The 14,482-nt window shown below is 33.8% G+C and overlaps 1 protein-coding gene and 2 pseudogenes across 1 annotated transcript; 2 read left to right on the top strand and 1 right to left on the bottom strand.

Annotated features, from left to right (window-relative positions):
* Positions 1–9,101: 9,101 nt before the first annotated feature.
* LOC106352080 (60S ribosomal protein L8-1) lies at positions 9,102–10,392 on the top strand. Its single transcript, XM_013791763.3, has 2 exons — positions 9,102–9,698; positions 9,904–10,392. The coding sequence occupies exons 1-2, from the start codon at positions 9,259–9,261 to the stop codon at positions 10,238–10,240; spliced, it is 777 nt and encodes a 258-aa protein (XP_013647217.1). The 5' UTR covers positions 9,102–9,258; the 3' UTR covers positions 10,241–10,392.
* Positions 10,393–10,523: 131 nt separating this feature from the next.
* LOC125589906 lies at positions 10,524–14,122 on the top strand (annotated as a pseudogene).
* On the bottom strand, positions 12,570–12,682 carry LOC125591060 (annotated as a pseudogene).
* Positions 14,123–14,482: the final 360 nt, after the last annotated feature.

Here is a 14,482-nt window from a genome sequence, read left to right as displayed (position 1 = left end):
GGAAACCCGGTTATGCAGAGAATGTTGAGTGAGAGACAAGCCGCTCTTGGAATGCCACCACGAGATCCCCAAGAGTCCAATCCAACCAGTCAACAGCCGAGCAACCCCACCAACTATTTCGAGAATATGTAGTTTTTTTTATTTTTCTGTTTGTATTATGAATTTAAATATTATTGTATGACTTTTTAAAATATTTTTTCCGATTTCATATTTCGTTTTAAAATTTAAATTATTTTAAATTTTGAATATTTAATATAAATTAAAATCTATTATATACTAATTAATAATAATATAATAAGAAACGATGTAAACTCCTCGTAAACATTACATGGAGTTTACATCGAATGTTTACGAGTGATTAACATCGAAATATTTACGAGGGTTTTACATCGAAATGTTTACGAGTGATTTACAACGAAAGTATTTACGTGTGCTTTACATCGAAATAATTACGTGTCGTTTACGACGAATTCTTTCCCTGCGCTTTACGAGGAATATATTTCGTCGTAAACGTAACGAGTCGTTTACGACGAAACCTCCGTTACGACGGACGTTTAACAACGAAACGGCTTTCAACGTTAATTTGTCGTAACACCCCGTTTACGACGAATTTACAACGAATATTGCCCTAGTAAAAAATATGTTTTCTTGTAGTGATCACACGAAGGGGTGGACGTTCGGGTACCCGTTCGGGTTCGGATTCGGGTTCGGATTCGGATATTTCGGATTTTCGGGTATAGAACCCGTTCGGGTATTTCTGTACTTCGGGTCGGGTTCGGGTATTTTTAGTTCGGATTCGGTTATTTCGAATCGGGTTCGGATATTTAGATTTTAAAAAAAAATTTAATTTTTCATTTCTCAAATTTCTTGTATATAAAAATATAACTTTCGCTTAACTAATTTTTTATTTTTAATTGATTGAATGGTTAATAGATTTGGACATAACATTTTGAAACTAAAAAAAATATTAATTTGGTTATTGTTTTTAAATTTTGGATGAAACTTTTTGTTAATTATTGAAATAAAAAGTATAACATGCATTTTAAGTGAGTAGCAAATCATGTTCTCCGTAATTCTATGTATATCATATGAACTGAAAGTATGTGTAGTATCAATATAAATATTTTATATAAAATGAGAGATGTAAACTAGAAATATATGGTTAATTATACATATGTTCGGTTATCTTCGGATATCCATTCGTGTTCGGATATCCAATCTCTTCTAATTCAATACCCGTTCGGATATTTTACTACTTCGGTTCGGATTTCGGTTCGGGTTTTTCAAATCCGATCCGGGTGCGGTTTCGGATATCGGGTAAAGTGTCCGCCCCTAATCACACCTCTCACATTATAAGCGAGAGAACATATATTTATTATACATGCTCTCCAAAATATTGTTGTTATTTTGGTGTTTATTCATCAATTATGATAAATTGTTGATATCATAGATTTGAAGTACATCAACGAAATTTTCATAATAATATTTTTATAAGTACATTTTTTTATATATCAATCTATGTATTTATCAAATATCTAAGATACTTAGCTGAACCAGGAAAAAAAACAACATTTGCCTCTTAGCAGGAACTATATAATATAACTACACAAATATGCAATGTCATAGGCAATTATCCAATGTTTTGTTCATCTTCGTTTTGATTTTCTATAAATTTCTTATCAATATACATGAACCAAATTGAAATTATATATTTGTTTCTTCAGGTGATATGTAGTCTTCGATCAACTTGATAATACTTTATCTAAGCTTGCATGAATTTAAAGGGAAGATTGTTTTTTTGGCAAAAAAATAGTAATTATGTCCCATTAGACTAATTTCTATTTTGTATCATTTTTGTCTCTAATATTCTTTAGTATTTTTAAATTAAATGAAATAAATAGCTTTACAAACAATTTTTTTTGGAAAAATAGTAACTAGTGATGAAATAACTATATGAAATTAGTGATATTTTTTCTACTTCTAAAATTGTTTAAATCATAATTTCATATTTAGTTCTAGGCATGGGAATATTAACCAAAATCCGAACCGACCCAAAAAATCCGAACCGAAAACAGAACCGAAGCTTAAAAAAACCCGAACGAGTTTAGGATTCAACCAGTCCGGATACCCGTACCTGATTGGTTATATCCGATATCCGAACCAATTACCCGAAGTACCCGAATATATATATATATATATATATATATATATATATATATAATCTTATTTGAGAAGTCAGTTTCCTATGTGTCGCTTTCACGTTAAATCTCACAATGGTTGATTACACTGATACCCTTAATGAATTTAAAATATTAGATTTAAAATATTTTTGTTTATTTTTTTATTTAGTTTCCTTTTTAAAATTTTTCATAAAAAATATACATATAAAAAAAAGGAAATTTTTATAAATTGAAAAAAAAATGAATTGAAAAACGAAATAAATATCGTTAATATTCATACACAGTTTGGGAAGTAAATTTATACACAGTTTGGGAAGTGCTTGCACGCCGACTTGTTGGAAATGGAATCAATCCAGATTGGCAGTGGACCATTGCTCGACTGCAGCGTATGAACGATAAGAGATTGGATACCATACTTGCAAGAATGTTAATTCAGAGTACAGTCTATCATGTATGGAGGGAGAGGAATGCTAGGCGCCACCAGCAGCCTGGTATGAGTACTGATCAGATGAGAAGAAGGATTGACAAAGCCATGAGAAATAGGATTGTCTCCCTTCGATATAAACCGGACCACAAATACGGAGGACTATTAACGCGATGGTTCGAGGCCACTATCTAGATCAGATCATTCTTTATTTATCATACCATAGCATAGAGAAAACTTAGTTCAATTTTTGTACCTTGTTCATAACATTCTTTTCTGATGGATCAATAAATTTTAAATTTCATCAAAAAAAAAATATCTTTCAACTAAAGCAAAAAAATATTGATAAATTATTTTTTACTTATATAATATTATTTTCAAATACAGTCACAATTTTGTTTACTGCTTTTTTAAGAGATATTAAAAACTAACAATAAATTAAAAAAATAAATATCGTTTGATCAAATAGTTACAAAATAGTTCAATGCGGTAGATATATTATATTTTATCATTACTAAAGTTATTTGTTTTATTAATATTAAATTTGCTTTAAAATTTTATGTTATTATGTTTGTGGAACTTAATAGAATCATAATCAAAATACCAAAGCAAATCTGAATTATCATTTTTAAGATTATTTAAAATAAATTTCAGTTTCCATTCAATAAATCAAAGACATAAAGTTATTTAGAATTTATAAAATATTTAATTATTGTAATATTGATATGTGTTCATAAGCTTCCTAAAATGTATCAGTTACTTATGCATGTAACTTCCTATTGATTATCGCTTTATTTTCTAATATTTTTTAAAAAAACATCAACATATAATTTGATAAATATTATGAAAATATATGCACATTTAAACAATAAATAAAATTTATTTTATTTGACTTTATTATAATAAAAAATAATTATACTTCATTTTGAATTTGAAAGAATATATGTAACTTAATATACTCGCAACATGACTGACTCGACTAATCCAACTTATATCTAAAATCATAGATTTAACTATGATAAGAATATATAGTTTTATAAGAATATTTATAAATATAAATCATAGGACAACTCAAAACATATTAAAAATGAAAATAAAATATTAACCAACTCTTACATATTTAAGACAATAACCACCTAAATGCAAATAAGAAATTAATCAAAATTTTAATATATAGAATAAAAAATAGGTAAATTGCCAAACATACTATTTTCAAAGTACCACTTTTCATGTTTACACTAACCACTTTTACCCTCAACTTTAATGAAAGGTAAAAGACATTTATAACCTTTTGATTGACTTTGACAAAAAAACATATGGTTAACTAATCTAAACTTAAAACATCAACTCTAAACCCTAAATCATCAACTCTAAACCCTAAACCATGAAACATCAACTCTAAACCCTAAACCCCGAAACATCAGCTCTAAACCCTAAACCCTAAACCCTAAACCCTAAACCTTCAAATCTAAACCCTAAAACATCAACTCTAAACCCTAAACGTAAATGATATATGGTGTTTTATACATCTTGTATATATGCTTTTCAATTGGTTTTCAAGTCTTTATCGAGTCTTCATAGTCCTTTTCGAGTTATTACAGGTCTGGAGTTGCATTGGATGGGAGATGGACAAGCTGGAACAAAAGAGGCAGAAAACAATGCAATTTGGTGATTTTCACGCAAAACAGTCTTGATGACTGTTCCGGATAGCGGAGCAACCCGAGTGACTGTTCTGGATAGAGCGGAACAACCCGAGTGACTGTTCCATCGGCAGAGATTTTTAAGGAAACTACAACCTATTTCGGGATTTGCCCTAATCTCTCTATTTTCTCTCCCAGACGCCTGTGGCTTTGATATATCTTCTTTTTCTGTTTCTCCTGACTATTCTACGGTTTTTCTTTGAGAATAAACCAGACCTTAGAGTTGGAGACTTGAGCTTTGAGAGATTTGTGATTTGATACTTTGTAAAGGGAGAAGGCTCCATCTCTCTCACCATAGAGAAGAACCCCCTGAACCCTTATTCTATTTTATCTACACATGTTTTATTCAGTCTATGTCTCTGTGTTTTCTCTGTTCATGGCTGAGTAGTCAACTTGCTTAGTCTAGGGTGTTAGGGTGTTAGATTCGTGAGCTTGACATAAATAAGTTATAAATTGATTGTCTTCATTCACTGTTGTTCTTAAGGCTTGCATCAAGCTAACCACTTAGTGCCTGATTCTAGGTTTAATCTATTCATCAAAAGTGTTATAGGTTGCTAGACATAACTTGAATGAGCATCATATCCCTAACCAGTGAAAGTAAATGTTAGGGTGTTTTGTGAACATATCGGACTTGATCTCTATCGCTTGCTGTCGCGTCTTGATCCAAACGAGAGTTTAGGTATCAAGATCGATCAGCATATGGAGCAGTACCACGACAGTGGACTGTTCTATTTGAGTGATCTGAGTTCTAGACTTGCTCTTAATCGAACTTGAATAATTGTTTGGCTCACACTTGTTTAACACCCGACCAAACCACCCTAGGCTAGCATTTTAATCATCTGAAATCTTTAATTAATCTTATTACTTGCTTGTTACGAAACCTTAATCTCAAAACCCCATCATTGTTTTAGCTAAGTATTGATCCCATAAAGATAAAGTGTAATCGTTGGTCTCTGTGGATTCAATCCTAAAGTGCTACATCGACATACCATTCGATTGTGGTAGTGTACACATTAGATTAATTGGTGTGCGTATACACGTAATATCAGTAAACTCTAAACCCTAAATCTAAACTAAAAACATCAACTTTAAACCATAAATCATCAACTCAAAACCCTAACCCATGAAACATCTATTCTAAACCCTAGACCCCGAAACATCAACTCCAAACCCTAAACCTTCAAATCTAAACCCTAAAACATCGACTCTAAACCCTAAACATAAACCATAAATCCTAAACCCTATATTTTTCTGAAATTCGAACCCTAAACCTTAAAACGCTAAACCTTCAAATCTAAACTCTAAAACATCAACTGTAGTGTTTTAGGGTTTAGGGTTTAGGATTTAGGGTGTAGAGTTTAGGGTTAGAGTTGAAGGTTTAGGATTTACGGTTTAGGATTTATGGTTAATTTTTTAGGGTTTAGGGTTTAGGGTTTACTTTTTTGAGTTTAGGTTTAGTGTTGATAGTTTATGGTTTAGTGTTGATGGTTTAAGGTTTAGAGTTGAAGTTTAGGGTTTAGGGTTTAGAGTTGATGTTTTAGGGTTTAGAGTTGAAGTTTTGGGTTTAGGGTTTAGAGTTGATGTTTCGGGGTTTAGGGTTTAGTGTTGATGTTTCAGGGTTGAGGGTTCGTATTTCAAAAAAAAAATTGGGTTTACGATTGTTGGTTTAGGGTTTAGGGTTCGTATTTCAAAAAAAAAAGGGTTTAGGATTGATGGTTTAGGGTTTAGAGTTGAGTTTTGGGGTTTAGGGTATGAATTTTGAAATAGTATAATTCGAAAAAAAATTTAAAAAATTATTTTTTAACTTTTTAGATTTTTATTTATTTAAATATTTATTTATTATATATATAAAAAACAAGGACATAAGAGTTTTTTGCCATTTAATGAAGAATGTATTTTTGAAAATGTCACTTTAGTGGTGGTAAAAATGAAAAGTGATAGCATGAAAGTGGTAAACATGTAACTTCCCCTAAAAAATATTACAGTTGAATTCAGAGATACAATTAAATTTACCTAAATGATAACTAAATCGACCATAAAGACAACAAAACCGATTAGATATAACATATATAAAATCATATGTATAATTAAAGTAATATAATATTATTAATATAAATGATGCATAAAAATTATAAATTAATTAAATTAAAGTAAATAGAAATCAATTATTATAGTATATTTACTTTAAAAATATTTATATTCGTGATTACATGTATGAATCACTATACTTTGCGATTTTGATTCATGTTTGATTACAAGTAGGATTTACAATTTGTTTTCTCTTTGCTCTTTACACATGCATGAGCTCAAACATTCATGATTATCCATGTTTGATTTATGTTTGATTTTGATGTCTCTTTGATTTTGATTTATGAATAGATGGATTATTTACCATTTTCTATTCAAGATAATACAAATAGAAATTACACGAAGAAACAGAATATAGACTCGTGTTTCTCAACGTAATAACAAATCAGAAGAATCAATCTTATATTAAGTTGTTCAATCTTCTAACTTCAACAATATTGTTTCTGGTCTCACAAAGTCAAATCAAGGATACATAGATTTTTTTTTTTTGGTTACACAGTTTGGTTATATCTGAAATAACCCGAACCTTAAAAACCCGAACCCGATCCGAAGTATAAAACAAACCAAACGGGTTCTGTACCTCTCCATCCGAAAACCCAAACCACCCGACCCGAACGCCCATGCCTATTTAGTTCTACATAAAGTAGAATTTGCAGTCTACGAAGTAGAAAATAAAATCCACTTTTTTCATTGAATCTATGTTCAGAATACGTGATCTACGTAAATAATATTACTCTAAAAATATTTAGAATACAGATTTTGCGCTTAACCTATCGCTCTAATTTTTTTAGAAATTGTAATCTACAGATTACTATAATCTAAAACCTGCAGAAATAAAAATCTACACATTACTATAAATCTAAAAACCAGCAGAAAAGTTCTACATATTTACTGTAAATCTAAAACCTGTAGAAATCAAAATCTACACATAACTATAAATCTAAAAACCCGCAGAAACCAAGTTCTACATATTTAATGTATTCTACGGATAAGAATAACCAGTTCCAAAAAATATGGGAATAAAATATTTGGAAATATTTAGTTTCCATATGTGAAAAAATCGATTTTTCAGAAAAATAAAAAATAAAAAAAATCGTTGAGGTAGAATTTTTTTTTTATTTGAAGATTTTTAATGTTTTCTTTTATTTTAATTAATTTAATTATTTGTTATATTTTAATATTTAAAAATTGTTTTGTTAATTGTAATTTTGAATTTATAATTGAAATTAAGTGCATTATTGCCTTTTTGAAAATAATTAGCCTAATGGAACATAAAGTATATAAGATTAGTCTAATGGGGTATAATTACCATTTTTTGGTGTAAAAACAATTTTCTTAATTTTAAATTTTTTAAAAAGTATAAACTTATGATTACTTTTCTAATAGCCTAAACTAGGCATCGGTAACAAAAAAACGAAACCGAGATCCAATTCCGCATCAAACATAAACTGAAAAACTTGCGTCTGTACAAAAAAAAAAATACTTGAATAGAGATTCTATAGGGTGGTACTAAATTTGAAATATTTTTTAACTGAATCGGACGGATAACCGAAAAACCCAAAATCGATAACTCTAAATCCAAAACCGAAAAAAGTTTAAGCCAAAAATTGGAATTAGTATGTGAAATAAATACACGAAATCTCAATAAGTATTTAAAATACTCAATTTCACTTTTATTTTGATATAATATTTAAAAATGGACGAGTCTAGAGTATCCTCTAGACTATATTTGCGAAGTGATTTTGCCACATGTCCTATCTACAATCATTTTTACAAAAAAAAATGATGACATGGCTAACAAGATTGATGACATGGGTTATAGTTAATATGACATAGACAATCACATTTATTACTGACATATATTTTTGTACACTTTATAGAATATGACAATAACTAATACATTACATTTAATGTTGATATATATTTTTGTTAAACTTCTTAAAATATGATAATAATTCATAAATCATCACTAAAATAAATATATTGAAATATGAATTATAAACTTCGAAATACATTATTTAATTGTATTTTTATAATTATACAATTTCTATTACTAATATTTTCAAAATTTTCTACATCTTTTTTAAAAAATTAATAAATTGTTAATCGTAATTTCATTAGTTTCTTTTAGATATCTACAAATTTTATAAATATTGTTTAGTTATAATTTTTAATAACTATACAATTTTTATATGATTTTTAGTAATTTTATACAAGTTGATTTAATACATTTAACCAAAATATATAGATAAACAATTTATTTATGATTCGAATTTTAAATATATTACATATATATTATTAAATGTAATTTAAAATAAACAAATTTTTTTTTTAATTTTATGCTTAAATAATCAACTTTATATTAAATATTAGTCAAAAATAATAAAATATATAATATTAATAAATTTTATTTTAAATATAATTTAACTTTTAAAAAATTTATCACCGTACATAGTGCAGGAAAATACCTGGTTATTAATCAAACCCAATAACATCGTATACGAAATTTGAATAAAATTTAGAAAGTTAAACCCGAAAACCAAAGACACGAGATCCTAATAAAAAAATGGGTAAACTAATCGGCCAAGCCTAGTGCAGATAGCTTTTTTCTTTTTTTGAGGCAAAAGTGCAAATTGCTCTGATATGACAGAAACGACAATCAAGCATCGATTTATAAACCTTTCATCATGATTTAGGCTTTTGTATGAGTTTAGACTGATACTGTGGGCTTTAATTCTAATAACCCAAGCCTATTAGGGTTGAAACGACTTCAGGTTGCACAATAAAAAGTCATTTTTTTTTTCTCACTCTCGACTTCGGTCTCAAACCGTAATTGTAATCTTCGCCGTCGAGCCTCCATCCATCAATGGGTCGTGTCATCAGAGCTCAACGTAAGGGAGCAGGTTCCGTCTTCAAATCCCACACCCACCACCGCAAGGGTCCAGCCAAGTTCCGTAGCCTCGACTACGGCGAGAGAAATGGATACCTCAAGGGCGTCGTGACCGAGATCATCCACGATCCCGGCCGTGGTGCGCCGCTAGCTCGCGTCGCGTTCCGTCATCCTTTCCGTTACAAGAAGCAGAAGGAGCTCTTCGTCGCCGCCGAGGGCATGTACACCGGACAGTTCTTGTACTGCGGTAAGAAAGCCACTCTCGTTGTCGGAAATGTTCTCCCGCTTAGAGCTATCCCCGAAGGAGCTGTTGTCTGTAACGTCGAGCATCATGTCGGTGATCGTGGTGTGCTCGCTAGAGCTTCTGGTGATTACGCTATTGTTATTTCGCACAACCCTGACAACGACACTACTAGGTTTGTTTCTGGGTTCAGACATATCTGTTTATATGTAATCTAATCGTTGAGATATGTTGATTGGTTGGTGTTGTGTTGGTTCCAAAGGTTCTGTCTTTGAATCTATGATATGGTTAAACTGATGTTGTAGTATAGAATGATTGGTTTGAATACATTTTTGTTTCTCAATTTTACACTGATGAATCGGTTGTATATGTTTTGACAGGATCAAGCTGCCATCTGGTTCCAAGAAGATTGTTCCGAGTGGTTGCAGGGCCATGATTGGTCAAGTTGCTGGTGGAGGAAGGACTGAGAAGCCGATGCTCAAGGCAGGAAACGCTTACCACAAGTACCGTGTGAAGAGAAACTCATGGCCTAAGGTTCGTGGTGTGGCTATGAATCCAGTTGAGCATCCTCATGGAGGAGGTAACCATCAGCACATTGGTCACGCAAGTACTGTTAGGCGTGATGCACCACCAGGGCAGAAGGTTGGTCTTATTGCTGCTAGGAGGACTGGTCGTCTCAGAGGTCAAGCTGCTGCTTCTGCTGCCAAGGCTGACTAGTTTTAAGATGCTTGTTTGAGTTTTGTTGTATTTCCTTTTGGACCTTGTTCTGTTCTTTGTTATAATCTTGTCCTTCTCTGTCGAAGTTATTATGCCTTTGCATCTCAATTTTCATTTCACATTTTTTTAATATATTTGTGCATTTCTCGTTTTGTTCTAAAATTAAATTATATATTTGTGGTAATACTTTTGGATGCTAATCGAATCTTGCGTCAGTTTGTAACAATATTCTAAAAGCTGAAGAAACAACCTTAAATATATAATCGGCGAAGATTTTGATGACTCTTCTCAAGTCTAGGCACAAACTTTTTTTGTTTTTTTTATTATTAATTAAAAGCCCGCTTAACCGGGAAATCAGTTTCGGTTACAGACCCGCTTTGAACAAATTAACCCAATTTATCCTAATACAAACTAGCTTCGCCCGCCCATTAAACCCGACACATTCCGCTAGACGTCTTCAGAATCATTAGGAATCGAATGCCGTTCTCACCCTCGACGATGGTCACGGGAAGGTGAGGTTCTCCTCGTTTCCTCGGATGCCGGGAATTCTCATGTCATCTACGGTGTAGCTAGCCTCCGATGAACTCCACAAAGCATGTAACCGATACCGTCTATGAGGCGCTCGACGAACAATAGAGGAGTGTTTCTAGAACTTACTACGAGCAAGCCGGGCTTATACACAACGTCACACAACGCTTGAAACGCCTCCCAAACCGAGTAAGCACTCGCCACTGCCGCCACCATAACTACAAAGGCGGGTTGGGTTTACCACCACTCCCGATCTAGAGGGTCTCAAAACCTGCAAGGAAGACAAGCTCGCCACCACATTATCTCAAACGAAAATAGCGTGGTCTTGGGACAGCAAGCAAAGACCACAAGGAGACACCGAGCCGGTTAATGACTCCTGAGAACCGACTCGCCAAGTGCGTCCTTTGAGAACCAAAGGGACGATACCAAGCTGCAAGGTCCCAACTCCGGTGTCGACAGAGCGGGCATAAACACATAAAACCAAAGAGACAATCAAGAGCAAAAGCCTCAGCAATTGCTAAAGAAACCAGAGAAGGCGCACAGACGAAGAACTCCGGACGTGATGGATTTGCGTCGACAAGTCCACAAGAGCCATGGACGACTACTTGATTAAAACCCTCCGACGAAACCACGCAAGTCTGAACTGAGAGGTCGGCCATCTCCGCCTGCACACGACCGCTCAAGACCCGCTTCCGACGAGACGAATCACCGGAACACACGTGACTAAGAGGCAGAGGAGAGAGCCCGCTACGACACCGCAATGGACCGCAAAAACCGCTCCCGTTAGTCTATTGACCACCAAGCCTACTCCAGCACAGAGCCACCGTAGACAAAGAAGAAGACAAGCCGCAGTTCTCGACACGGAGATAAACCCGAAGCAGATCTAGAAACTGAAAAAGGACCTGCTCCAAAACCCAAAAGCCCTTCCACGGAACCGACTGTAGTCGAAACCACCAACTAGAACCTCGCCTCGAATCCACAAAGCAGCGACCACGCCGGAGTCGGAGCACCTCGCGAGCGGCGCACTTCACCGGAGAGAGCCTCTGTCGCAGATCGGAGAGCATATCAGTTGAAGACGATGGATCCGGGAGAAGAGCAAAAAGCAGATGAGAAAAAGGGGAGAGAGGGTACCTCCGGCATCGGCACGCGCGCGGACGCGCCACCGGACGCCGGAGTTGAAACAGAGACGCGCTTGAGGTCGAGAGAGAGAGAGTGTGGGGGAAGAGAGAGAGAGAGAGAGCTCGTCTAGGCACAAACTTAATTTGTGCTCAACGTTGTTACTTATGTCACATTCACTGATATACACAGCTTTGGCGCGTTCATGTAAGCTTTTGTGCTCATTGAGGATCTTATTTTATCAAAACTCCTGATAATATGTTCGTTTTACGTTTCATCATCATGTTTCTAAAATACTGAGAAAGTTCAGATATAAGTAGAGATGTGAGCAACGTAGCTGCTTAGCTCGTTAAAGCGTTTTCTTAACAAAATGATTTGCTTTGAAATGCATAGAAAATTCACAGGTGTACTTATGTGAATGTAGTAAGAGACAAGCCTCCATATTCTCCTGTTTCTGTGTCTAAACTGGAAATCTGAGCAGTGTTGAGTACACAGAAGAAGAGATGCCTAATCCTCAATTAAAAGGCATCAATGGCAGTTGGTTCTTAAAAGAAGAATTTGTTCAAAAAGGGTTCATGACAAGTAATAGGGTTTCATAACCACGGAGCAGTTTCCGTGGATGTTGGTCCATCCAAAACTCGAAACATGGAAAACCAAACCCGATCCGAAAAATTTTAGAAACAAAAAACAATTTGGACATTTCTCAATTTGTGCATGTCATTCTTGGGCAAAGGCCATGCTAATCTTATTTGAATATGGTTCTGAAGGTTTTGTCTTTGAATATGAGCTATGGTTAAATTGATCGTGATAATAATTTGTTGTAGTAAAGAATGATTGGTTTAAATACATTTGTTTCTCAATTTCACTTTGATTAATGGGTTATATATGTTGTGAGATGATCAAGTTTCCATCTGCTTCGAAGAAGATTGTTCCGAGTGGATGCAGGGCTATGATCGGTCAAGTTGCTGGTGGTGGAAAGACTGAGAAGCCGATTCTCATGGCAGAAAACGCATACCACAAGTACCGTGTTAAGAGGAACTCATGGCCTAAGGTTCGTGGTGTGGCTATATGAATCCAGTGGAGGATCCCAATGGAGGAGGTAACCATCAGCACATTGGTCACGTCAGTGCTGTTAGACGTGATGCAGCTCCGGGACAGAAGGTTGGTCTTATTGCTGCTAGGAGAACTGGTCGTATCAGAGGGCAAGCTGCTGCTTCTGCTGCCAAGGCCGACTAGGTTTAATAAAATATTTTTGTTAGTGTTTTGCTGTGTTTCCTTTTGGACATTATTGTGTTCTGAAATCTCGAAGATTTGCTATAGTCGTGCCTTTCTCTTTAGAATCTTTTGTTATGATTTTGCAAAATTTTGTGCCCCAAATTTTGATTATATTTTTGCATTTGTTGTTTCGTTTTAAAATTATACAGTTAAAAGCGGGTACCATGTCCAAAGAGCAGTGGATAAAGAGGACGTTACCAATCAGGTTCATTCCTCTCCTCTTTTAATGCATCAGCATAACCTCATTAATAGGCTGTGGAATCTTAGCATACCCCCTCAATTAAAGATTTTCTGGTGGAAAGTTCTTCATAAAGGCCTATCGGTGGCTGAAAATTTGAACATGAGAGGAATCATAATCTATAGATATTGCCAGGTTTGTGGAGAAGCGATTGAAAATATCTATCATATGTTGATATCATGTAGAGTGGCTAAAGAAATCTGGTCTTTCTCTCTTAGCGAACTTTCTTGCCAACATGAATCTGACAATGCTATCTTTGAGGTTTTCCAGAACTTGATGGACATAATGAAAAATTCCCAACCTCTAAATAATCTTCCATTCTTTGTAGGTTGGAGAATTTGGAAAATCCGTAATAAGCTTGTTTATGAGAACAAAAGGGACCATATAGCTCAAGTTGTTAATGTTACGCTAATGGATGAAAGAGTTTGGAGAGAGGCAAATCATGATCCTAGTTAACTACTTTAGAATACAAGCAATAAGTCCTAACTCTGTGAAGAATGTTAATTGATCACTTTAGCAGTTCTAATATCAGTAATTCACCATAACCATATAAACCCTAAGTCTAACATGGTAACTACTCAAAAATAATCAAACAAGACATAAAGATAAACTGAATGAATTGCATTTATAGACTTTTGTTATTCTTTTGTATATTATAACCCAAAATAAATAAATAAAATGGCTTAACGTACAAGTAGGGGTGGGCGTTCGGGTACCCGTTCGGGTTCGGATCGGATATTTCGGATTTTCGGGTATTTCGGTATAGAGGTGTAGAACCCGTTCGGGTATTTCTGTACTTCGGGTCGGGTTCGGGTATTTTTAGTTCGGTTTCGGTTATTTCGGATCGGGTTCGGATATTTAGATTTTGAAAAAAAAAATTAAAATTTTCATTTTTCAAATTTCTTGTATTTAAATATATAACTTTCACTTAACTATTTTTTGTATTTTTAATAGATTGAATGGTTAATAGATTTGGACATAACATTTTCAAACTAAAAAGACATTAATTTGGTTATTGTTTTTAAATTTTGGATGTAACTTTTTGTTAATTGTTGAAATAAAAAGTTTGACATGTATTTTAAGTG

Source organism: Brassica napus, chromosome C7 (assembly GCF_020379485.1).
Source record: "Brassica napus cultivar Da-Ae chromosome C7, Da-Ae, whole genome shotgun sequence".
In the NCBI taxonomy this organism is placed as follows: domain Eukaryota; kingdom Viridiplantae; phylum Streptophyta; class Magnoliopsida; order Brassicales; family Brassicaceae; genus Brassica; species Brassica napus.
Note: the sequence above shows the minus strand (reverse complement) of the source record. Positions and strands in the feature narration are given on the sequence as shown.

Coding starts and splice junctions, on each gene's coding strand:
- LOC106352080 (XM_013791763.3), top strand. CDS start 9,259: ATGGGTCGTGTCATCAGAGCTCAACGTAAGGGAGCAGGTTCCGTCTTC. Junction 9,699..9,903: donor CCTGACAACGACACTACTAG/GTTTGTTTCTGG, acceptor ATGTTTTGACAG/GATCAAGCTGCCATCTGGTT.